This window comes from Myxine glutinosa, unplaced genomic scaffold (assembly GCF_964187855.1).
Source record: "Myxine glutinosa unplaced genomic scaffold, kmMyxGlut1.1 SCAFFOLD_352, whole genome shotgun sequence".
In the NCBI taxonomy this organism is placed as follows: Eukaryota; Metazoa; Chordata; class Myxini; order Myxiniformes; family Myxinidae; genus Myxine; species Myxine glutinosa.
The window spans coordinates 201,419-217,952 of record NW_027616465.1 but is presented as its reverse complement, the minus strand read 5'-3'; the positions used below and the strand labels follow the sequence as shown (position 1 = coordinate 217,952).

General features: G+C 51.6%; 2 protein-coding genes across 3 annotated transcripts in view; both read left to right on the top strand.

Moving 5' to 3' along the window:
- LOC137433085 (uncharacterized) overlaps window positions 1–265 on the top strand; it is a 67,902-nt gene extending 67,637 nt beyond the window's left edge. The window contains exon 11 of the mRNA XM_078768756.1: window positions 161–265. Within this exon, the coding sequence (XP_078624882.1) occupies window positions 161–265 (105 nt within the window). The remainder of the gene's footprint in view (window positions 1–160) is intronic.
- A 524-nt stretch (window positions 266–789) lies between these two features.
- LOC144888967 (tudor and KH domain-containing protein-like) lies at window positions 790–16,192 on the top strand. 2 transcript variants are annotated; one of them, XM_078768755.1, is made up of 5 exons: window positions 790–1,072; window positions 2,633–2,838; window positions 3,113–3,267; window positions 15,367–15,554; window positions 15,811–16,192. In XM_078768755.1, exons 1-5 carry the CDS (start codon window positions 862–864, stop codon window positions 15,822–15,824), a joined length of 774 nt encoding a protein of 257 aa, XP_078624881.1. In that variant the 5' UTR covers window positions 790–861; the 3' UTR covers window positions 15,825–16,192. The 2 variants fall into 2 exon arrangements, with proteins under 2 accessions (XP_078624881.1, XP_078624880.1); XM_078768754.1 differs by lacking the exon at window positions 15,811–16,192 and having other exon boundaries at window positions 15,367–15,737.
- Window positions 16,193–16,534: the final 342 nt, after the last annotated feature.

The window sequence follows — 16,534 nt, the reverse complement described above, 5'->3', positions numbered from 1 at the left end:
AATGATTGCACGACAGCAGCAGTCCAGCCAGCATGTCGAGCGCTTGACTTACATCCAAACGATAACCTTAGACATTGGAATCCCACGCACCAAGATTTATGCTATGAGGGAATTGTGAAGCCGTTGGGCGTGCCTGTTGCGGCTTCCTCTGTGATGCCAGACAAGAAAAACGTTTGCAGTCTGTGGAGATGTGGACGGTGCTGGAGTGGAGCAGCTTGTCGCTATGAGCATTTGTTACCTCACCGGACAGGTGTGTTTATCTTAACCTCCCTAAAGGATGTTTTCACTGAGAAACATGGTTTATTTCACATGGTTTATCTGTAGGGTTAATACTATAGGAAAACCCCTGCTTATATGGTGTGAAGCTTATTAATTAATTATCTGTGGATGGTCTTTGACGTATAGCCATCAAAAGGCCTGTATTGTTTCTGATTTCTGCAGGATGTCCGGTGTACAATTACATGCGGTCTGTCACACACACTGAATGATTTGTTCTTTCAGTATGATTGAGTTTACTGCCATAGCTGCTGAATGGGATTTCCAATGAAATTTCTGGGGCAAAGTTTATTCGCTGGAGGTGCAGGTTCTCCTCAACATTCAGGCTCTTCACCTGCCTGAACAGGCTTTTTAAATGCTGAAAGGTCACCATTATCCTGGACTCGGTCTACATCTAGTTTGAGTGTTGCCTGATCTTGTTGTTGCAAGTTTGTTTTGCGTTACCTTTTCACCTGTTCATTTACTCTTCATTTAGTGTTCGTCCCATTATTTTGAAGCGGTGTTCAAGATGATTTGGGTTGCTTGTAAATATAGGATATAGTTTAAAATATATTGTTTCGGAGAACCTCTGCTACGTCACAGAAGATGTTATTTACAGGCCTCGATGGAGTGGCTGAGGACGTATTTGGAGAGACACATTCCTTGGACCTACCATGTGCTGGAGACTGGATATATCTTCAGGTCACCGCCATCCACAATGAGTGCCATTTCTGGGCACAGCTGCCCTACGGTTGCAATCCTAAACCACCTGGAGAAACGCAATGGGCTGAGCCCATGCAGGGAGGTCCAATTGAAGGTGAGTGAGTAATAGATCATGGGTGTAAGGTGTGTAAAAAGGTAGAAAGGATCTTAAAGGTCTCAAAGTTACGTTTTAATATCACGTAATTAACGCTACCCGTACATTAAGCGTTGAGTAACATGGCACCTATTAAGTTCGCCAAACTCCTTCCAAATTTCCAGTTTTCCTTCCAAAGGGTTTCCTTCTGTATTCATCTTTTCCAACCCATGTGTCCTTTCCTGCCTCACTCCCTCCCCTCCCCCCAATTCCTCCACACACCCATTGTTTCTCCAAGTCTCCCTCTATCTTATCCTTCTACTCCACTGTTGGTGCCCCACTCCCCCTCTCACTCTGCTGTTACATCCTGATTCGTTCAGTGTACTAACTCTTCCACAAGTCTTGACTCTATACAAAAAAAAAGGAGAGCGATAAATTACTCGCCTCAAACGAGTGCAAGCCTCTGTGTATAAGGTGTGTGCAAGCGATCACTTGCCATTCATAACGAGCTCTGCAGGTCGTTGGTTCCTGTTTTTTAACCACCTTTCCTCCGGTCTGGCTCCCTCTTGATGTCTCAGCCCTCCGACCCTTCCCAGCTCCTTTGGGACACATGTGAATTAAGAGTTTCTCTATCCTGGTTAAACTGGTAAAATGCTGACTTACCACACACCTCCACTCCTTCCTTTTTCTTTTCTCTCATGTGCGGGACACCTTCTGGAGACTGACTGTTCAATTGCACTTTTCCTTCCATGGCTACAATCAAGCGGTGCACCACCATCGAATGTCGTCCCCCATCCCTACCTGTGATCTTATCTACCCCTGTTAACCCTACTGAACCCAACCTTCTTTCTTGCAGGTTGTTGTATGTCCTTCCCTCCTCTCTTCTCTTCTCTTCTCTTCTCTTCTCTCTCTCTCTGTCTGTCTCTCTCTCTCTCTCTCTCTCTCTCTCTCTCTCTCTCTCTCTCTCTCTCTCTCTCTCTGTCTCTCTGTCTCTCTGTCTCTGTGTCTCTGTCTCTCTCTCTCTCTCTCTCTCTCTCTCTCTCTCTCTCTCTCTGTCTCTGTCTCTGTCTGTCTCTGTCTCTGTCTCTGTCTCTGTCTCTCTGTCTCTCTCTCTCTCTCTGTCTCTCTGTCTCTGTCTCTGTCTCTCTCTGTCTCTCTCTGTCTCTCTGTCTCTCTCTCTCTCTCTGTCTTTCTCTTTCTCTGTTTCTCTTTCTCTTTCTCTTTCTCTTTCTCTTTCTCTTTCTCTTTCTCTTTCTCTCTGTCTCTCTCTCCCTCTGTCTCTTTCTCTTTCTCTTTCTCTTTCTCTCTCTCTTTTCTGTTCATTCATTCCCCTTAATTGTTGTGTGCACCTGCTACTCCACTGTCAGTACGTTGCCTCTTTACCCTCTGTCATCTCACTCTTCCAGGAGCCTAGATCTTGTATTGGAAATACAAGACGTAGCCAGTTATTTGGGAGGTAAATGACTAATTACGGCTATTGTTTCCTTCCCTCTAATGGTCATCGCTGAAGTCATGGAGTCATGAAAGTAATACTGTTTGCTATCAGTGATTGTTCCTTCCTGTATGCTCCTTGTGTGATAGATATACCAGCCAGACATCTGGCCATCTCACAATCATACACTTCCATGATGCGAGACTTACAGCAACACTACAGGCAGCATGGGCTAAGTCATTCCCAACAGGACTTACCAGCTTGCGGAGAGTTAGTCACAGCATGGCTGTCTTCCAGTGGGCTGTTCTACCGAGGACGTGTTTGTGATGTCCTTCCAGAGATATCCTCTGTGAAGGTTAGCCTTGCAGCCATGTTTATCTGAATGACTGTTTAGTTGCATACATGCAAGCAAATGCGAAAGCTTTCTTCAAGCTTCTGCTTTTGCAGTTGTTTATTTGTCCATTATATCGTGTTTACAAAAGGCAGTCCATTAACCTGCAGTCTCTTCTCACTAGCTTATTAGTGTGCAGTTGTGAACCAACCGCCAAAGGTTGTATGTTTATAGGTTTGCATGAATATTCCCCCTATAACCTGATCAAATAGCTTTTGGACTCTGCTGTTGATCACAGGTGTTTTTCTTGGATCTGGGAAACACCGAATGTTTGAGAAAAGATGACCTGTTCCAGCTCCTGCCTCGGTTCCTTCGTGTACCCTTTCAAGCAGTCCAAGTATTTCTCTACGAATTGGAGCCTGTGCCTGGAGAAAGCATCAGACGTACCGCGAGGTTTGCAGCTGGTTGTCGTTGTTGTGTTGCCCCAGTCGGTTCTGGTTGAACAGACCAGCGGCACGACGATAACCAATTGATCTCACATGAGTGACCCAGAGATCCCTCACATCCAAGATGCTATGTGAAGCCAAGACTGCACCGTCTTCCATGATGTGTTTTGTTGAGTGTGGCACCTCCTAACGGTGGTTGCAGGTGTCATCAGTGGTGTCGTCGTCTATGTTTGTAGTGTAAAAGTTGGGGTTGGTGTCCGATCGGGCCAGGGGAGTAGTTTCTCTCTGTCATCAATGGGTGAGGGTTTTGTGTCCCATTATACTGTTTGGGCCCAGGTTGTTTATTGCGTTTATGATGATGTGGGTGTGGCTGTGTTTTTTGTAGTTTCCGTTGTTTGCTGGGGGGGATGTTATGAAGGATGTCACTATAGTGTCTTTGTGGTATAGTTGTAATGTGTCTGGGGGCCTGTGGGTGGTTGTACATGTCGTACTGTCGTAGCATGGGTAATTACGGTTGGCATTTGTCATTGTAAGGAACTGTGCATGTCTCATGTCCAAGTGGCCTTTCCTTTTTTGGTATTTTTACTTTTGTGTGTTGGGGCTCGATGTGTGTTGTTAATGTGTAACCTGTGATGATGTGAAGGGCTTCGTTTTGTATGATCTGCAGGGTATTGAGATGTGTGTTTGATAGGCTGAAGGCCCAAGATGAGCTGGCATTGTTGATATGATGACTGATCGAATGTACTGTTTGGATGTTAGTGATGTTGTTTCTTTGTGGTGCCTGAAGTCAGTGCTTGGGAGTTCCCCAAGTGTAGTCAGTCTGGGTGTGCATGTGTTTTTTTAATGCTTGTGATGCGATCTGAGAATGACATGGATGTGTTAAAAGTGACCCCGAGTATTTTTGTTTGATGTATGTGTGGGATATGGATGTCGTTCAGTGTGATGTGTGGTGCAGGGCTGAGTGACTGTTGCTTTTGAGGGGGCTTCTTATAGTTTATTGATGGTGAGCCAGGTTTGTAGGGTGCTGAGGAAGGTTTGAAGTTGTGCTGTGGTGGTGTAGATGTTGTTATGAGTGGAGTCGATGGTTATATCGTCCGCATACGAGGCTAATTGTATGTTCTCGGGTGGTTGTGGAATGTCGTGTGTGAACAGATTAAAGAGTGTGGGGAAGAGGACTGAGCCTTGAGGGACTCCATTCGGAAAGTATCGTGTGCGTGATGACCTGCCGTTAAAAATCACGAATGACTGCGTGATCGATAGTTGGCCAGCTAGCGTTTGGTGTTGTTGTCCATGTCTATGTTGAGTATTTTGTTTGTGAGTGAGAGCTTTGGGAAAGTGTCAAACGCTTTGTTGATCTCTACTGGAGTGAGAATAGTGCGTTTTGGTGGTTTTCTATTGTTGAAGCCTTCAAAGGTGTTTTGCGTGAGGTTTGTCAAAAGAGTGATGGTGGAGTGGTTTGGTCTGAATCCATGTTGAGAGTGTGAGGGGGATATGAGGGGTTGTGAGTGTAAGTACAAGGTGTTCTGTAACTTTGGAAGGTGTACAACGTAATATGATAGGTCTGTTGAGGCGGTTTTGTGGGATCTATATTTGGTTTAAGGAGGGTAATGATTTTGCCTCGTTTCCAAATTTGGGGAATTCTTGAGTGTTGGTAGGAGAAATTGATTATATTTGTGAGTTCTGATATACCGTGTGGTCCAAGGTGTTTTAAATGTAAATAGATGTCAGGGCCGGTGGGGTAGCTTGTGAGTTTTTGATGATTTTTGTTGTTTGTGTGGGAGTGAATGGTGGTGGTGTTGAGTTGGTAGCCGAGTTTGCATCTTGTAATCTATCTTTCTTCTTTTCTGGATCCTATGTGACTTGTGTTTGCGTAATGGTCGATGAGGATGTTAGCTTGTTGTTTTTCTGATGATATACTTTCTGCGTGTCGTAAGAGGCGACTAAGAGGGTTGGCGTCAGGAAGGGCATCCGGCCATAAAAACATTGCCTCAAAAAGAGAACCATGACAATTACAACTACATATGGGCAGGGTACAGCCCGAAGTGGAGATCGGTTTCTGAGGTTTGGGACATGGAATGTAGGGACAATGACAGGGAGATCAGGAGAAGTGGTGGAAGTATTGATCAGAAGAAGAGTGGACATATGTTGTGTGCAAGAGACGAGATGGAAGGGAAGTGGGGTGGGAATGGTGAAGGGTAGGCAGGGACAGAAATACAAGTTTGTGTGGCAAGGGTGCCCGGAGGGCGTGAATGGTGTTGGTGTCCTGTTTTCAGAGGAGTTTGTAGACAGTGTGGTGAGTGTGACGAGAGTGAGTGATAGGTTGATGATGGTGAAAATGATGATTGGAAAGCTCTTGGTGAACGTCATCTCGGGATATGCTCCGCAGGTTGGTCGGAGCGATGAAGAGAAGGACAAGTTCTGGTGTGCGATAGAGAAGCTGATCGAAAACGTGAAAGATGAGGAAGTTGTTGTGGTAGGAGGAGACCTAAATGGACATGTGGGAAGGAGTATGGACGGTTTTGAGGGAGTTCATGGGGGTTACGGATATGGTGTGAGAAATGGAGAAGGTGAAAGGATTTTGAAGTTTGCTGATGGAGCTGATTTGTTCATTTGTAATACTTAGTTCCAGAAAGGGGATAATAAGCTTGTTACATACACGTCAGGTGGGTCGACGACAACTGTTGACTACCTGATGGTGCGGAGACGAGATAGGGGGCACCTCCGGGACACAAAGGTGATCCCTGGGGAGGAGGCTGTTTCACAGCACCACTTGGTTGTCTGCTACATAAGGGTGAAAGGTGCGAGGAGAGCTCGGCGGGTGAAGTACCAACCGAGAATGAAGGTGTGGAGGTTGAAAGAGGTGACAGTAAGGGAGGCATTAAAAGAGAGGCTGAGTAGGGTAGAGGATGATGTGGTTGAGCTTGAACGTGGTTGGATGTCAATGAAAGATAGTCTGTTGGGAGCCGTTGGTGAGGTATGTGGATGGACAAAAGGACTCGGAAACATGGTGGTGGGATGATGAATTTGGAAAGAGGATTGATGAGAAGAGGAAGAAGGTCAAGGAGTGGCAGAAGGCGAAGGGTACGGGAGCAGAAAAAGCAGAGCATGAAAGTTATAAGGCAGCCAAGAATGCTGCAAAGAAAGAGGTAGCAAAGGCGCAGGAGACATGTAGGAAAATGTTCGGAGAACGCTTGGATTCGGAAGAGGGTCGGAGAGCGGCATTCAGGATTGCAAAGCAGATAGCGAAAGAGAGGTGTGATGTGATGGGGGTGAGTTGCTTGAAGGATGAAGTGGGACAAATCGTTGTGGACCCAGATGGAATTAAAGGAAGATGGTGTAGCGGTTCCCGCTGAATGTACACAATCGCCTTGCACCTGCCAGGACGCGGCCAGGGCGCGATCGCCATGCCGGGCTCGTCCGGACGGGCCCAGACGCGCCTCTCCTGGGCATGCCCGGACTCGCTGTTCCCGGGCACGCCCGAACCTCCCGGGCACGCCCGGTCTCGTCTTTCCCGGGCATGCCCGCTCTCGCCTTTCCAGGGCTCGCCCAGAGCGCTCGGGCACGCCCAGCCTCGACTTGCCAGGCCGCGTCCAGGACGCCCGGGCATGTCCAGACTCGCCTTTCCAGGACTCGCCCTTGACACCCGGGCATGCCCGGTCTCGGTTTTCCCGGGCAAACGCCCCGGCATAAATGTGTATATATATATATTGCTGCCCGATAAACGGACTTGTCAGAATACCTGAGCTGTTTTGTTTCATTAAAGCAACTCGGACGAATTCCGTCTTTGGTCGCGTCAATTCTTTCGACTCGTGTTGGAGCGCAGCTCCTTCACTGGTGACATACCGACATGGACACGGCAGTGACTCTTAAACTGCCTACCTTCTGGGAGGCTCACGCGGCTGTTTGGTTCGCCCAGACGGACTCCCAGTTCGCTCTGCGAGGCATCACCGCGGACGACACCCGCTTCCACCACGTCGTGGCAGCGCTCGGTTCCGCCACCGCGGCCCGCGCCCTGAGCCTCCTCGAGCACCCGCCGGCTGCCGACAAGTATGACGCGCTGAAGACGCTCCTCCTCGACGCTTTCGCCCTCTCACCGGCGGCACGCGCACGGCGCCTGCTCGACCTGCCCGAGCTCGGCGACACGCGCCCGTCCGAGCGCATGGACTATATGCTCTCGTTGCTCGGTGAGCACTCTCCGGATTTTCTGTTTCGCGAGCTGTTCTTTCGCCAGCTGCCTCACCCGGTACGCCTCGCCCTGGCTGGCACGTCGATCACCAATCCCCGCGCCCTCGCCAGGGAAGCCGATAAGATCTCCTCGGCGGGCCAACACATCGGCGCGGCTACCTGGAGCCTGCCGCCGTCCGAGGCGACGCCCGAGCGCCCTGCGCGGTTGGAGGCCGAACTGCCGGTGCAACTGGCGGCCGCCACGCCGCGCCGACCGCTTCCGACACGACGGCCGGGGCCTCCACCTGACCAGGCGTGGCGTTATTACCACGCCAGGTTCGGACACAAGGCTCGGACGTGCCGACCCCCGTGCACTTTCGGCAAGTCGGGAAACGGCCGGGCCGGCGTTCATTCCCAGCCATGAGCGCCGGCCACTCGGGCAACTTGCTTTTTATTCGGGACAAAGCGTCCGGGCGGCGTTTCCTTTGTGACACCGGCGCCCAACTGAGCGTCATACCCGCCTCCGAGCAGGACAGGCGGGACGCCGTTTGCGGCCCCTCTTTGGTCGCTGCTAATGGCTCGGCCATACGCACTTTCGGCCTGCACGACGTCACCCTCTGCTTCGGCAGCCAGCGCTTTCAGTGGACCTTTGTGACCGCCTGCGTCCCCTTGGCTTTGCTGGGCGCTGACTTCCTCTGCGCGCACGGGCTGCTGGTCGACGTCAAACGTCGTCGCCTTGTCAACGCCGAGACCTTCAGCTCCCTGGCGTGCACGATGAGCAGCTCCGCGCCGACCGAACTGCCGTGCGCCCTCCCGACGGCGAACGAGTTCGCTCGCCTGCTCGCGGAATTCCCGGCGCTCACGCGGCCGACGTTTTCGGCCGTCGCATTGCGGCATGGGATCGAGCACCACATACCCACTACGGGCCCGCCGGTCTACGCCAGGGCCCACCGCCTCGACCCGGCCAAGCTCGCCGTGGCAAAGGCCGAGTTCGACGCGTTGGAGCACCTCGGCATCGTGCGGCGCTCCAATAGCGCGTGGGCCTCACCACTGCACATCGTGCCAAAGCCGGGGGGCGGATGGCGCCCGTGTGGCGACTACCGCCGCCACAACGACGCTACCACCCCCGACAGGTACCCGATCCCGCACATCCAGGACTTTTTCCGCCCGTTTGGCGGGACGGGTCATATTTTCCAAAATTGACCTGATACGGGGATACCACCAGGTACCTGTCCGGGCGGCCAACGTCCCGAAGACGGCCGTCATCACGCCGTTCGGCCTGTTCGAATTTTTGAGGATGCTGTTTGGCCTCAAGAACGCGGCCCCGGCGTTCCAGCGCTTAATGGACGGCGTACTGCGCGACCTGCCATTTCTTTTCATCTATCTGGACGACATCCTCGTCGCCAGCACGTCCCGCGCCGAGCACCTCCTCCACCTCCGAACACTGTTCGGTCGCCTCAGCGAGCACGGCTTAATTGTCAACCCGGCCAAATGCCACTTCGGCACGACGACCGTTGACTTTTTGGGCCACCGCATCACCAAGACCGGGGCCGTGCCGCTGCCGACCAAGGTCGAGGCCATCACCACGTTCCCGCGTCCCCGTTCCATCAAGGCCCTGCAAGAGTTCCTCGGCATGGTGAATTTTTATCACCGATTCGTGCCCCGCGCTGCTCAGCTCATGCGGCCCCTTTACGAGGCCCTCCGGGGCAAGCCGGCCAAGCATGACATCGTTTGGTCCGCGGCCATGGACGCGGCCTTCGCGAGCGCAAAACGGGCCCTCGCCGACGCAACGCTGCTGGCTCACCCGGTGCTCAACGCACCCATCGCCCTCTCTACGGACGCCTCAAACTACGCGGTGGGCGCCGTCCATGAACAATGGGTGGACGGGGTTTGGCAGCCACTCGCTTTTTTCAGCCGGCAGCTCCGGCCGAACGAGTTAAAATACAGCACGTTCGACCGCGAGCTGCTCGGTCTATTCCTGGCCGTTCGCCATTTCCGACACCTCCTGGAGGGCCGCCCGTTCACGGCTTTCGTCGACCACAAGCCGTTGGTCTACGCAATGGCCAAAGTCACGGAGCCATGGTCGGCCCACCAGCAGCGCCACCTCTCCGCCGTGTCGGAATTCACCACGGACATCCGGCACGTCGCCGGCAAAGACAACGCCGTGGCCGACTGTCTTTCTCGGGCCAGCACGAACGCGGTCCACCTCGGCGTGGACTTCGCGCTCACGGCGGCCGACCAGACCACCGACACCTCGGTGCAGGCCCTCCGGGCGGCGGACACGGGCCTCCGCCTGGCCGACATCCCCTTCGCGGGCACCGTCCTGCTCTGCGACGTCTCCCAGGGCCAGCCTCGCCCCATCGTGCCCGTTTCCTGGCAGCGCCGCATCTTCGCCTCCATCCACGGCCTTTCTCACCCGGGCCGGAAAGCTTCTCAGAAGCTGGTGTCGGCGCGTTTCGTCTGGCACGGCCTTCGACGGAACGTCCGCGACTGGGCCAACTCCTGCACGGCCTGCCAGCGGGCCAAGGTCCACCGCCACACCCAGGCCCCGCTAGCACCTTTCACCGTGCCTGCACGGCGTTTCGACCACGTCCACGTGGACCTGGTGGGTCCCCTGCCCCCATCGCGGGGGTTCACCCACCTACTCACCATGGTGGACAGGACCACCAGGTGGCCGGAGGCCGTGCCCCTCACCTCCACCACCACCGCCGACGTGGCGCAGGTGTTCATCGCCACCTGGGTCGCGCGCTTCGGCGCACCGGCGGACATCTCGTCCGACCGCGGCCCACAGTTCACGTCCGAACTTTGGGGCGCGGTCGCCCGCTCGTTGGGGGTCACGCTGCACCGCACCACGGCCTACCACCCCCAAGCCAACGGGTTTTGCGAGCGGTTTCACCGCTCCATGAAGGCCGCACTCATGGCCGGCCTTCAGGACGACGGTTGGACCGACCGGCTGCCATGGGTCCTTTTGGGCCTCCACACAGCCCCCAAGGAGGACCTCCGGGCGTCCGCCGCCGAGCTCGTCTACGGCCAGCCGCTCCGCGTCCCGGGCGAGTTCGTGCCCGACGCTACCAGTCCCTGGTCCGCCGCACACCAGCGCTCGGACCTCCAGGAGGCCGCCCGACGATTTGCCCCCGTGCCAACGTCCCGCCACGGTGGCCCCCAGTCCGACGTCCCCCCGGCGCTTCACACAGCGGAGTACGTCTTTGTGCGTCATGATGCGCACCGGGGGCCACTCCGGCCGCCGTACGACGGGCCCTTCCGGGTCCTGCGACGGGGCGACAAGTCCTTCGTCGTCGACGTCGGCGGCCGGTCGGACCGGATCTCTGTGGACCGCCTCAAACCGGCGCACGTGGACGTCGACCGACCACCACGGTTGGCTCTTCCTCCGCGGCGAGGTCGCCCCCCGTCTACAGTTCCCCCCGCTCGACCACCCACCACCGGATCGGACCCCCCCCCCCCCCCCCCCCCCCCACTCGCTGTTCCCGGGCACGCCCGAACCTCCCGGGCATGCCCGCTCTCGCCTTTCCAGGGCTCGCCCAGAGCGCCCGGGCACGCCCAGCCTCGACTTGCCAGGACGCCCGGGCATGTCCAGACTCGCCTTTCCAGGGCTCGCCCAGAGCGTCCGGGCATGCCCGCTCTCGCCTTTCCAGGGCTCACCCAGAGCGCTCGGGCACGCCCAGCCTCGACTTGCCAGGCCGCGTCCAGGACGCCCGGGCATGTCCAGACTCGCCTTTCCAGGACTCGCCCTTGACACCCGGGCATCCCCGGTCTCGGTTTTCCCGGGCAAACGCCCCGGAATAAATGTGTATATATATTGCTGCCCGATTAAACGGGCTTGTCAGAATACCTGAGCTGTTTTGTTTCATTAAAGCAACTCGGACGAATTCCGTCTTTGGTCGCGTCAATTCTTTCGACTCGCGTTGGAGCGCAGCTCCTTCAATGGAAAAGATATATGGAAATGCTGTTGAATACAGAGAATGAATGGGATGGCAACATAGAGAGTAACCCAGTTTTATGACCGGCAGAGAAGATAACTGAGAAGGAAGTTGAGGAAGCGATAAAAGCAATGAAGAGTAGAAAAGCGGGAGGGCCGACGGGAGTTGTGGGAGATATGTTGAAGGCAGCAGGAAGTTGGGGTGTGAAGAGAATGGCAGAGATCTGTAATCTGGTGGTGAAAGAAGGTCGCATTCCAGTGGATTGGGAACTGAGTACCCTCGTCCCTCTATACAAGGGGAAAGGTGACCCTCTGGAGTGTGGCTCGTACCGAGCGATAAAGTTATTGGAGCATGGAATGAAGGTATTGGAAAGGGTGTTGGAGAGGAGGATAAGGAAGAAGGTGAAGATCGACAAAATGCAGTTTGGATTTATGCCAGAAGAGGAACGACAGACGCGCTCTTTATTGTGAGGCAGTTGCAGGAGAAGTACATGGAAAAGAGGAAGAAGTTGTTTCTTGGGTTTGTTGATCTGGAGAAAGCATTCGATCGGGTTCCATGCGAAGTATTGACATGGGCATTGAGGAAGTTAGAAGTGGAGGAATGGTTGATCAGAGTTGTGATGGCAATGTACAAAAGAGCGCGCACAGCTGTAAGGACGAAGGACGGGAACAGTGGTGAGTTTGAGGTGAAGGTGGGAGTGCATCAGGGGTCGGTACTAAGTCCACTACTATTTGTAGCTGTGATGGAGGTGCTTGCTCAGACCGTCCAGGAGGGTTTACCGTGGGAGTTGTTGTATGCAGATGATCTGGTGTTGATTGCGGAAAGTATGGATGGACTGAAGGAAAAGATGAACAAGTGGAAGGAATGAATGGAGACAAAAGGTCTGAAGGTGAATATAGGAAAGACGAAGGTGATGGCAAGTGGTAAAGCATGTGGTGAGGTGGAAAGAACTGGGAAGTGGCCATGTGCTGTGTGCAGGAAGGGTGTCGGAGTGAACTCCATTCAATGTACAATGTGCGCCGAGTGGGTTCATCAAAAATGTAGTGGTCTGAGAGGGTCATTAACCAGTGTGGCAGCTACATTCAAATGTAAGGTGTGCACAGAGGGAGCTGCAGATGGAGGAAATGTTGAGTTGGATCTTGGAGACGGCGTGAAGCTGGAAGGTGTGAAAACATTTTGCTACCTCGGAGACATGCTGAATGGAGAAGGTGGATCAGACTCAGCAACGGTTGCTGGAGTGAGATGTGCATGGAAGAAGTTTCGGGAACTGAGTGGTGTTCCGATGAGGAGGGGAGTGTCGTTGAAGCTGAAGGGAAAGGTGTATGCTGCATGTGTGAGAAGTGTTATGATTTATGGGAGCAAGACATGGGTCATGAATGTCGAGCAGCAACGAAGGCTGGAAAGGGTGGAAATGCGAATGGTTCGGTGGATGTGCGGAGTGTCGTTGAGAGAGAGGAAGACAAATGATGAATTGCGAAAGATGATGGGAATAGAGCCTGTGATTGATGCTGTGAAGAGGAACAGGTTGAGATGGTTTGGTCATGTGTTGAGGAAGGATGAAAGTGACTGGTTGAGAAGAGTGATGGAAATGAATGTAGAAGGAAGTAGAGGACGGGGAAGACCTAGAAAGACTTGGCTAAAGATGGTGGAAGAAGAAATGCGGGCAAGGGGGTTAACAAGGAGAGATGCAGAAAATGGGGCAAAATGGAGAAGATTGTCATGGGGGGACCGCAAGGCTAACCCCCGCTCTAGCAGGGAAAATGGCCTTATAATGCATGTTGTGTTTTGTTGTATACTTTCTGTGGTAGTTATGGCTGCATGTGAGGCTGTTGGAGTTATTGATGCTGTTTATGTGTTTGTACAAGTGTTCGGTAGTGGTTGAGCGGTTTAGTGTTTGTAAAAAGTAGTGCCAGTTTTGTGGGTTATTTTTCACGAGTATTTTGTTGATTTCTATTGTTTGAATCCTTTCTACTATGTCTGGTGCATTAGGTGTTGGTGTGTTGTGTTTTAGACTGTCTCGTGTTTGAGGTGTGCGATTTCTGGTGAGTAGTTGAGGTTGTATTTTTTTTATATTGCCCTTTGGGAATGTATCTGCTAGCTGTGGTTGTGATGGTCATATTGAATTGTTTGATGCATTGAATGTAGCTGGTTTATTTCAATGGTGTGTTGTAGCCACTTGGTTGCAAGTGCAGTGCATACATGACATGCCAAGAACATGTAGAACATGACGATAAGGTACAAAACCGAACACCAGTAAGTGGCAGGATGGACGTGCATCATGCTTGCCCAAAGGAAAATAGGTCGAGATGCAGCCGCTCATGTACTACGCCTATGGTTGCAATTTTACTCATTTGGCCAAAGTAGAAATTCTTATTTTATGTCGGACTAGCCGAAAGCACCCGGCTTTGCCCGGTGTTTTTTTGAATGCATTTACTACGACAATTCAGCTTTTACTCGCGGCCGTAGAAGATAGACTACTATAATTCAGCTCAGCTTTTAATTGCGAAATGGGCCCAGCCCGGCCGAGGCGGCCTCGACCGGCCTCGTCAACTAGCCTATAACCTTCCCGGGGCCCATCCCAACATTTTTGGTTCTTTTTGAATGAATTTACTACTATAATTCAGCTTTTACTCACGGCCATAGAAGATTGACTACTATAATTCAGCTCAGCTTTTAATTGCGAAATGGGCCCAGCCCGGCCGAGGCGGCATCGACAGGCCTCGCCACCTCGCCTATAACCTTCCCGTGGGCCGTCCTGACATTTTTAGGTCTTTTTGAATGAATTTACTTCTATAATTCAGCTTTTACTTGCGGCTGTAGATGATTGACAACTATATTTCAGCTCAGCTTTTAATTGAGAAATGGGCCCAGCCCGGCTGAGGCGGCCTCGATCGGCCTCGCCACCTCACCTATAACCTTCCCGGGGCCTGTGCCGACATTTTAAGTTCTTTTTGAATGAATTTACTACTATAATTCAGCTTTTACTCGTGGCCGTAGAAGATTGACTACTATAATTCAGCTCAGCTTTTAATTGCGAAATGGGCCCAGCCCAGCTGACGCGGCATCGACCGGCCTCGTCACCTGGCCTATAACCTTCCCGGGGCCCGTCCCGACATTTTTGGTTCTTTTTGAATGAATTTACTACTATAATTCAGCTTTTACTTGCGGCCGTAGAAGATTGACTCAGATAATTCAGCTCACCTTTTAATTACGAAGTGGGCCCAGCCCGGCCGAAGCGGCCTCGACCGGCCTCGCCACCTAGCCTATAACCTTCCCGGGGCCCGTCCCGACATTTTTGGTTCTTTTTGAATGAATTTACTACTATAATTCAGCTTTTACTTGCGGCCGTAGAAGATTGACTAAGAGAATTCAGCTCACCTTTTAATTGCGAAGTGGGCCCAGCCCGGCCGAAGCGGCCTCGACCAGCCTCGCCACCTAGCCTATAAACTTCCCGGGGCCCGTCCCGACATTTTTAGTTCTTTTTGCATGCATTTACTACTATAATTCAGCTTTTACTCGCGGCCGTAGAAGATTGACTACTATAATTCAGCCCAGCTTTAAATTGCGAAATGGGCCCAGCCCGGCCGAGGTGGGCCTCGACCGGTCTCGCCACCTAGCCTAAAACATTTCCGGGGCCCGTCCCGATATTTTTAGTTCTTTTTTAGTTAGAGGTTTTTAGTTAGAGTTAGATTTTTAGTTAGAGGTTTCCTCCTATCTTTCACCGTTCAGGAGATTAGCTTGCACAGACAAAGAAACAAACAAACAAACAAACACTTTCTTTTATATATATATATATATATATATATATATAGAAGAATAATCTTGCTGGTGGAGGCTAGTGTCGATTTGCATTGGCAGACAGGTATAACAATGGCTGAAATAAACAGAATGTTAATTGAGGAATGGTAACCACCTTGGGAAGCAAAAAAGAGAGGTTGAGGTCTTCAGCGTAGTAACTCTTGGCTGAAAATACTTTCTTCCCTTCTTTCTACCAACTTCCTCAGAGAGTTTTTTGAAGATATTATTTTGGGAAAGGTGTTGGTTGCTCGTGTGATGCGAAGGAGTCTGACTGATGCGCTGTGGGTGTTGCTATACCTGATGGGAGACTCCGGCACACTAATCAACCACTTGTTACTGGATGCGGGTTTCTGTGTCAAACAACAGCCCAGGCATCAAGATCAAGGCACAGAAGGTACCAATCGAGTACTTAACATGTACCCTGATTAAGAACGTCATGTGCTCTTTGATATCACAGCTTTTGTGAATTCATCATTGCTCCACCTTGGATCTCAATTGGAGGCGATTCGTAGGGTAGTACCAAACTCCCTGAAATGTAGAGTGGAGAATAAACTATGAAGGATCATTTAATACAGAATTTCAGATTGTCACTTGACTAGCATTGGGAGTGGCAAAAGCTGCATTCTGTTTATTTCTTTATTTGCCTTCAGATAAAGAGGATTGACAACCCTCGGAGCCTTTACGTCTCCTCCTTTGAGTCGGTGTTGTTTGCACCATTTTCTGTTTGCGTGTTTCACAAGAGTTTTGCTTGTTTTGTTGCATTATCTTCATTCCTCAACTATTGTTATTTACGAGACCACTTGCTTCTTGTTGCATGTGAAGGCTTCAGGTGATGCTCATGCCTTAGGTTGGGGACATATGGATTAGAATTGCACTCCCCTTGATACATACATCATCAAAGTTTATGACATCATTTCAATTTGTGATCTTCTCACTGTATAGTAATGATGTTGGTTCTGATTGTTTAATGCATTTCATTTTGTCTCTTCTTTGGAATAAAGCAATTCTACAATAAATTCCATCTTTACAGGCTTTTTGTGTACAAACTCTTGAAAGAGCTGGAAAACCTAACCGGCCAGAACACACACACACAGTTACGGCCACGGGTTTTGGGTCTACTTAGAGGGGGGTATCCTCGGTTCCCCTCGGACTTACCGGGCCTAATAGACTGTGAGGCCAAAATCGCCACCGATTTCATAAGTTCCATCGGCAGTAGCTCGGACTGTGTGCAATTAGATCTACCCAGTACGAGTACGACAGCTACGACTACAAGTGATCCAAAGCCTCATAATGCTCGATTCCATCGGCGATGCTATCAGAAATTCACCGATAAATCTAAGATAGAACAAGCTCAAAGAAAAAGAAGAAAGCCTG

Bases quoted from the DNA above. Each gene is read 5' to 3' on its own strand.
- LOC144888967 (XM_078768754.1), top strand. From the start codon at position 862: ATGTTATTTACAGGCCTCGATGGAGTGGCTGAGGACGTATTTGGAGAG. The intron at 2,839-3,112 runs GTTAGCCTTGCA...TGTTGATCACAG, and splicing joins CAGAGATATCCTCTGTGAAG to GTGTTTTTCTTGGATCTGGG. The intron at 3,268-15,366 runs GTTTGCAGCTGG...CAACTTCCTCAG, and splicing joins AGCATCAGACGTACCGCGAG to AGAGTTTTTTGAAGATATTA.